The following is a 7,923-nucleotide window of genomic DNA, read 5'->3' as shown; positions in this document are numbered from 1 at the left end:
AAAGGCCAAACCCATAGAATCCTATGTCACCTCAAAAGCCTATCATCAGCTTGGGGCAAGTAAACGTGAGATGGAATCTTTCAGCTTTTGGGATAATTGGGGTGGAACGTTGGAAGCCTTTGAACAAAGCATTCAGAGCTAAAAGGGGAACGTTTATTCTGGTTATAATTGTGTGAGGAGGTTTGGGAATGAAAGAAAAAGGGAAGGTAGTGGTCAAAAGTTTGCACTGCATTTCTTTGACACATTTGCTTCTTTTCATAACGTACTTGGCAAGATCGAAAGAAGTCTAACTAAACATCACTTCATACAATGAGTAAACCTTAAACTTCATCCCTCTAATGCTTGCAAAATCCTCCGACCAAGTTTGCCCCAGGAAAATATATCAAAATAGAGACGAACATAAGACATATTCTTCCACCATTAGACGTCATGAATCATCAATATGGTTGGTTATAAAAGAAAACTGCGTAAGGGAAGAAGACAAGGACCTGTCAACTTCCTTACACAGCTTGCTTAATCACTTCTATCCTGACAACTTCTTTGGTTCATCAACTTCCACTTGATTTTATAGTCAGAATACTCAAGCATCAGTCCATGCAGAAAAAACTGGCATCTGAGGCATTGTAATTATTGGCCTAAGTTGGGTTGATGGAATCCAAGTATTTCCTGGAGTTGCAGCAAACTTGGTTGTCTTGGGATGGAGGAAGGCAAGACCAGCCCTCTCTGGGCTCCCCTCCTTAGAGCTGCTCAAGCTGGTTACCAGAGAAGATGATTTGGGGAAATGGCTTCTCCCCATGAATCCCGAGTTGCCAACCTCCTGAGGTGAACTCTCCATGTCTGCACCAACCATACCATGAAGAGCTGCAGTGAACAATGGTGGACTTTGATAAGGTACACCTATCATAGGCTTTTGGTCAGCTTCAGAGGATGGGGCTGTTTGTTGTGGGGATCCAAAGAAGACCATCTTCCAATCAGAACCAGCACCATTGTGTTCTTCGGTTAGATTCAGCTCCCTGCTACTGCTTTCTGCCACCAAAACATCATTCCCTGCTTCAGTTGCTTTGGCTTTCTTAGCAAGTTCTCCGGATAGTAATGTGCTACTGGCCATGATCTTTTTTACATCATATCTCGTTATATCAAAGTTAGTCACAGCATTCAGCCCACGGAATTTTATCGCAGCAATGTCATAAGCTTCAGCTGCTTCTTCTTGAGTACCTACACGGATGTTTGCATGTTGTGATCACCAAATACAGGATGGCAGTAGCCTCAAGTGGAAAATAAAAGAAATCCCTTTCCATGGTTCTTTGTCAAGAAATACAATTCTCAGAACTAGATTAACTACTGCCTTAGTAGTCTACCAGGCATTCTCCCAAGAGTAGAAATCGGTAAACTAAGGGCATTGCATCAATTGAGAAACGGCTATGCTGAAAAGGAAGTATATATTTGCAAAAGCCCAGTAAGGAAATTTATAAGATATGCCTGATGAATGTAGTGGTATAAAATAAACAAGAAATAGGACTGTTTATAGAATTCTAGTAACGGTTTAAATATGAATTTGTAACAGTATACTGGCAGAAGCTTGCAAGGGATAGTGCTCCGAATTAACTACTTAGTTTGTATTCAGAGAACTAAATAAACTTACTGAAGGTTCCAAGGTAAAGATCTTTGTTTCCAGCTACTCTCCCAATTCGAGCTTGCCATCTTCCATGTTGGTGATGTCTGCAAAGCAATAGCAACATCAAACTATTAAAGATGTAATTCCCAAGAGAGGGGATGGATACTTTTTAAGCAGATTTGGGGGGAACCTTGTTACTCCTCGGTACATTGAAGCTCCTCGTGAAAATCCACTGCTCTTCCTGTGATTATGAATTAAACAAAGAAACAAGAAATTAATAATACAACCAAATTAAAATAATGTATATGATGAAATAAATGGAGAGATACCTTCTTAAATGCGCAACATATTCTTGTCTGCTCATGTTCTTCATTTCCTCAAGCTCGTCTTGATAACTTTCCAACTGTACACACTCAAATATTAGGCTAATACACTCAAAACAAGTGATTTCAAGTTCCCATTTAATCAAGCCTCAACTAATCAATCATACCGGGAAGTTAATATGAGCCGATATTCCCCAGTACTTTAGTGCCGCTAAGTCATATGATCTTGCAGCTTTTTCTTCCATGTCATAACCCCCTGATGGCAAGAAGAATGATGCTAAGTAACACAATATAAGTAATGAAACAAGTAGGAAAAATCACAACAAGAATGATATTTTCAATGCTTGTTTTAGATGAAGTGAAAGGTCTACCTAAGTAAACTGTAGGAAACCAATATTTTCATCATATCCCCCAAGGCATTCACATGAGAAGTGAAAAAGAAAAATTATTAGATGATCAGCCAGCCAAGGTTACTTTACAGCTCCAAAGAAAGAGCGAAGAACAGTAAATGTGAAATATAAAGCTCTTGCAATGGCCGTTCTTTTGTTACAAACCTTGCCTCCCTTTCCTTGTCTGGCCTTCCTTCTTGCAACTATTGTCCCACAGATGGGCCTCATATCTACCAGTCCACCTATGCCTGAGGCAGTCAGCAGAATCATAGGAAGCAGATGATGTAAGAAGAAATATGAACAGGGAAAAGTAGTAGTCTACAATATTCACAAAGTCATCTGTATTGGAGAGTAACAGGGACCTGAATATATCTAACTGCATAAAAGAAGAACTACAAAGCAATGCGTTACACCTAGTCACTGACCTCGTAACACCCCTGTATTGAGATGTTCTCTGGCCAAATGTATCAATAGACTTCCTGTGATTTGGTTGCTTCTGCCCTCCATTCCCAATCCCCCTCTTCTTTGGTGTGTCCAAGGCCACATGTTCGGTAGTTACAGCAGCAGAGATCTGTTGTGGTGCTGTCACACAACTAGACTGAGACCCGGGACTCATAGACAAACTCAAAGACTGCAACTCTCCACAACCCATTGCACCAACAACGCTGGATCCAACACCCCCTTCTTCACCAAACTCATTGGTAGAAGCACCATAGTGCCTGGCAACCCAAGTTCTCAGTGTTGGAATGCCATCGCCTGGCATTGCTGCGTCCTCCAATGGTGCTTGATACATCCCGTGGCCTGTCAAGCCAGAGCACATCCCTTCCTCCAGTGGCTGGAAGTAATGGTGCTGTTGTTGATGATGCAGCACTTGAATATGCTCTAGAGGATGGTTTCTATTGTTCTGGATATCTGGATTTTGCTGGTAATACAAGTTGTCCAAGCTTAATGCCATTGCTTCCCTGTCATTGTTACTATAGTGATGGGACCCCATGTTTGGACCACCACCTAAGAAATCTTCTAGTTTTGGGGATTGAGGTGGCACCGTTCCTTCATCACATAGAACAAAAAGGAAAGAAAAAGTTAGGTGTTTATAGAAATATATGCAAGTTCTTGTTGTGAAGCTGGAAGAAGCTAAAGAAGGTTACTGCATGAGTAGTGAGACAGACCTTGTTGCTGTGATCTGCTGAGGGCTTCCATGATGCAGAGAGACCCATCAGACTTGAGTGGCATGGTAGGCAACTGAGAGTAGAGCAGACCGTTTTCTCCAACTCCGTAGCAGATTCCAGAAGTGTTGAGCTGAGGAGGAGATAGAAAGAAGCTGCATGGGAGTGCAGAGGAAGCAGCAGCAGGTGGGTGTTGCTCCTGGAGATGATGGCTCTGATGAGTCTGTTGATGATGCGGCTCCGAAGATACCTCCATGTCCATCTGAGGAGAGAGAGAGAAAGCCAGCCGGTTGCTACTCATAGCTTTTCCACTCCTTACCTTCCTCTGCTCCAGATTCTGGTAAGATTCAATGCAAGGAAACTAATTCATTGGGTACTACCCATATCCAGAAGATGCAACAACAACAACAACAACAACAACAACAACCATAATAATAACTCTCACCATCTAAAAGACCAAGGCGTTTTGCAATTTAGCAGCAGTCCTCCATGCATCTTCTCATTGCCTTACATTCCTTCATTGACATGGTACAAGAAAAGCACTTGGGGATAGCATCCTGGTTCCCTTTAAACTAAGCCAAAAGAATGAACTCCACTATTCCCTCCTCAATTCTATAGGGATTTGTGACCTGAGAAAGACCATGGTTGTAGCTTTTCCTTCCTTCCCCACTTCGCAGCCTTTATTAAGACCCTTAACCCGGCTAAAAAACTTTAAGAAGGATCATAGCCAAGACCATGTACAGCACCCGTAATGGACTCTTTGCCTGCTTATTACTCCGAAGAAAACTTGACAAAAGACTGAGAGTTAAATGGTGAGGATGCCTTTGAAGAGGATAGACTTTCCTCTTCTTCCGTCTATGCTATGTATCTAGCTGGATGTTGATCAGAATGGACGAAACGAGGCTGCCACAGCCAGTCCATGGCCATGAGAGATAGATAAGAGATAGATAGATAGGTAGATAGGTAGATATGCAGAGAGGACAACTGTCCAACCAAGTCACTTCACAACAGTACTATCTCGGCAGTGGACTGCAGTGTGATCCAAGGATCCCTATTGAATCTAGTGTTGTTAACTCGTACCAGTGCATTTAAAATTGAAAAGAGAGAGAGATGGGAGAGAGAGAGAGGGTATTAAATACACTTGATATTGATGTTACGTTACGGAGCTATAGGATACTAGTTCCTGTAGGAATAGAAGTAGAGAACTGGTTTTGCTAAAAACATGCATGTCCATATGAACGTCTCATGCTTTTTTAAGGCAGATGTAGCAAATGCTGCTTCCAGACAGAAAGTGGATGTGGGTCTCCATGACGAGCTTGATATATTCCAGACATGATGAGGAAGGGCGCAAAAGCATGAAAAAAGGACCCACTCTCTCTCTCTCTCCATCCCATATCGAAATATATATATATATATATATATATATATATATATATATATATTACTTACTCTGTTGTATGAGAACTGGATTGCAATTTCTGAATGGAACGAATCAAGCAGACGATTACAATCTAAGCACCATTGCTTTTGAAATAAGAAGTGGGTCATAACCCAATTTTTTTGCTCATGCTTTGGATTTACGGTAGGTGTCAGAGAACTGGCATGCAAGGGCCCTTTGATCTAAAGCCCCTTGAGAATAATTTGGGAGCACAGAGATGAATGTGCTTAACTTCTTAGCTTGGGAACTTGCCGAACTAATTAAGTATGTTTGGCCCTACTTATAATCATTTTGTTGATTTATTTTCACCAAATCATTCTGTTGATTAGCTGTTGAGATACGATTCTTAAATTGCAGCTTGATAGGCCTTATTGAAACCTCTAGCTATATTTCAAACGAGAGTAAAGAACAAGATGCTAAACTTTTCCCTACTTTGATCTTTGGGCCCCCCCCAAACTACGTACCGGGTGGTGGTGGTGGTTTAATTATATCTCATAAGGGGAATTATGGCTATTGGGTGATGCATGCAGGTGTGCATGGTGTTTCTTGGAGATAAATATTCAAGTAGATATGATGATTTGGTATCAGTAAAGATGGTTGATGATGTGAGTTGATCAAAGGAATGAGGGGGAAACTGTGGTGGTGACGGTGAGCAGTACTAGAAGCAACAACATTGCACCCCATCTTCTTTTGATTATTGTAATGATGAGTCAGTCAATCCACCAGATAAATACATCCTATAACCAACTCTTGCCCCTGGAATGATCCATCCATCCTTCCCTTGAAGTCCCTGACATGCCCCCATCACACAAGCTATGCTCTCCATCTTAACCTCTAGAAAAAATGTCTTGAGATTCACGCCAGCTCGAATCTCTGGATGCAGTCGGTGAATCAACTTTGCTAGTTGAAATTGGATTCAACTGAGTTATATATTGAAGAGACATTCATTTGGGAATAGAATTTTATCTTTTACCACACCAAAAAACATAAGGATTTTACAGTTAGAAAACAAAGAAAGTAAGAAACCCTGTAGTCTGGCATGCCTGGGTACTGTCATGCAGCAGTACCTAATGAAAAATGCAAGATGGATAAATACGGTTCCCATTGATAACATCTTGTAAACAATTACATGTTTAAACATCCAATGGAACCCCAACATGACGTCTGAAGCTAATGAACTTAACATCATAACAAGGTTAAGAAGTAAAGAAGCACTACTTTTCTGATGAGATGCTAATTCAGATCCTAAGCTTAGTCTAAGAAACTTAATCCTCATTTAGCATAGTCAGCGGCCCGGCCTTATTGAAATGATACTATAAAAAATCCTCTTCTTTTCTTTCTTTTTCTTCACTTTATTGAAATAAAGTATCTCTGAACTTATTACTGCTTTCATCATATCTAAGCTCTCTCATCCTCTTTTACCACCATTGTTCTGATGCTCATCCTCTTTTATCACGACTGTTCTGATGCACAGGCAACGTCCAAACATGTGCAGCGGTGCATATCAGCTGTGTTACACTGTTACATGTCACTTGATCACATCATTTGTCATACCTGAACTAAGAAACAAGGCCCTGCAGACTTGAAATGATCTTGTGGGTCTAATCACTAAAGTTGAGGCCCAGATAGAGCTGAGAAGATAAGGTCTCTAATCCTTGCAGATGAGATCCAATAAAAATTTCTCAAGAAAAAAAGGTCACTGGTGAGGTAAAGAGAAGAGATTGGGTTACTGTCAGCCAGCAGCAAGAAGAAGACAAACCTAGTGACCCACCTGAGGCCTTGCTCTGAAATGATAAAGTGGAATTCTAGTACCAATATAATTTTGGTCACACATGACATGAAGCCCACACTCAAACAAATGACTTGACAAGTCATGGTCATGGGACACTCTCCTAGACTCCTAGTACACATCAGCATAGTTCATAAGAAATAAATAGATTAACATTTTGCCAACAACTTTACAATGATTCTTTTTTTTTTTTTTGAGAGAGAGAGAGATAAACAACTTTACATAATTCTTACTGACCAAAAACAATTTTCCTAAAACAATAAGGGACCTCTCGTACGCGGACACAGATGAATTTGTCATGATCTAATTAGGTGCTGAAATTGTACAATTCTTGTGACTTCTCTTAAAAATTCTTGCCAAAATTTAATATTTCTAACTCGTTATATAGATTAAACAATTATATGAGGTTTCAATCCTACAACTATTTAAATTCATCCAAATAGTAATAACACTAAGAATTAATATTTACGGAGAAAAAGATACTATTAAGAGAGCAATCGTAAGTAAAACAAACTCATATTGTATCTCTTCAGAGTTTAGGCTCGTCTACTCTATTAAATTACATGAAAGCATTTTTGTCATTTTTGAAAAAAAAAATCTCTATATATAGTAATTTTTTACTCTGTAAATGTCATTTTCTACTCTAAAGTCTAAACTATTCTATAAGGATACCGGTGTGAATAGAGCAGATAAAGAGAGATAAACATAGCTAACTTAAATGATGTGTTGTTACCTTTTTCTATTCACCAACATATCTAAAATATGTTTATAATAGTATTATTATTATCAGACTATACATGTTTCAAGTATTATTCTAATATCGTGTACTTATTCAGAATATCAACTATATATGCTGTTGTTGGTGCATTGTCTGTCTTTATTATAATTCACCCATGGCAATATGCTGAAATATCTGTTTTCAACTTAATCATAAAGTTTCGATTATGGGAATAATAAAATTTGAAAGGTTCCAGAAAGAATTATGCAATACCAATGTGAACCAAATGCGGGAAGGTCTTATAAGGACCTCTTTTCATTGGCTTTCTTTTACAACCTAAGAAAAGGAAGGAAAGGGAAAAAAGAAGAAGAAAGAAGGGACTAACCGTATATCCTATTTCATGCTAAGCTTCTGTCAGTGTACCATAACAACACAATTAAATGTGGGGGCTTGGCTTTCACGTGGGGAACACAGTATCCGAGCAA

The 7,923-nt window shown here is 39.5% G+C and overlaps 1 protein-coding gene across 2 annotated transcripts; it reads right to left on the bottom strand.

Moving 5' to 3' along the window:
* Positions 1-210: 210 nt before the first annotated feature.
* Positions 211-4,897, bottom strand: LOC140802590 (AP2-like ethylene-responsive transcription factor ANT). Of its 2 annotated transcripts, none has more exons than XM_073158121.1 (10): positions 3,939-4,897; positions 3,497-3,854; positions 2,753-3,377; positions 2,493-2,575; positions 2,310-2,318; positions 2,106-2,194; positions 1,945-2,018; positions 1,806-1,856; positions 1,643-1,719; positions 211-1,215 (listed from the first exon to the last, which is right to left on the bottom strand). In XM_073158121.1, the coding sequence occupies exons 1-10, from the start codon at positions 3,939-3,941 to the stop codon at positions 581-583; spliced, it is 2,004 nt and encodes a 667-aa protein (XP_073014222.1). In that variant the 5' UTR covers positions 3,942-4,897; the 3' UTR covers positions 211-580. The 2 variants fall into 2 exon arrangements, with proteins under 2 accessions (XP_073014222.1, XP_073014223.1); XM_073158122.1 differs by having other exon boundaries at positions 3,497-3,830; positions 3,939-4,896.
* Between the last annotated feature and the right edge of the window lie 3,026 nt (positions 4,898-7,923).

Source organism: Typha latifolia, unplaced genomic scaffold (genome assembly GCF_019914945.1).
Source record: "Typha latifolia isolate L0001 unplaced genomic scaffold, TyphaL0001v2 contig_41, whole genome shotgun sequence".
Lineage (NCBI taxonomy): Eukaryota > Viridiplantae > Streptophyta > Magnoliopsida > Poales > Typhaceae > Typha > Typha latifolia.
This window is presented reverse-complemented; position numbering and strand designations above follow the sequence as displayed.

Excerpts from the sequence above, each read along its gene's own strand:
- LOC140802590 (XM_073158121.1), bottom strand. Across the intron at positions 1,720-1,805 it reads ATGTACCGAGGAGTAACAAG|ACATCACCAACATGGAAGAT; the intron begins GTTCCCCCCAAA and ends ATTGCTTTGCAG. Across the intron at positions 1,216-1,642 it reads TCTTTACCTTGGAACCTTCA|GTACTCAAGAAGAAGCAGCT; the intron begins GTAAGTTTATTT and ends ACATCCGTGTAG.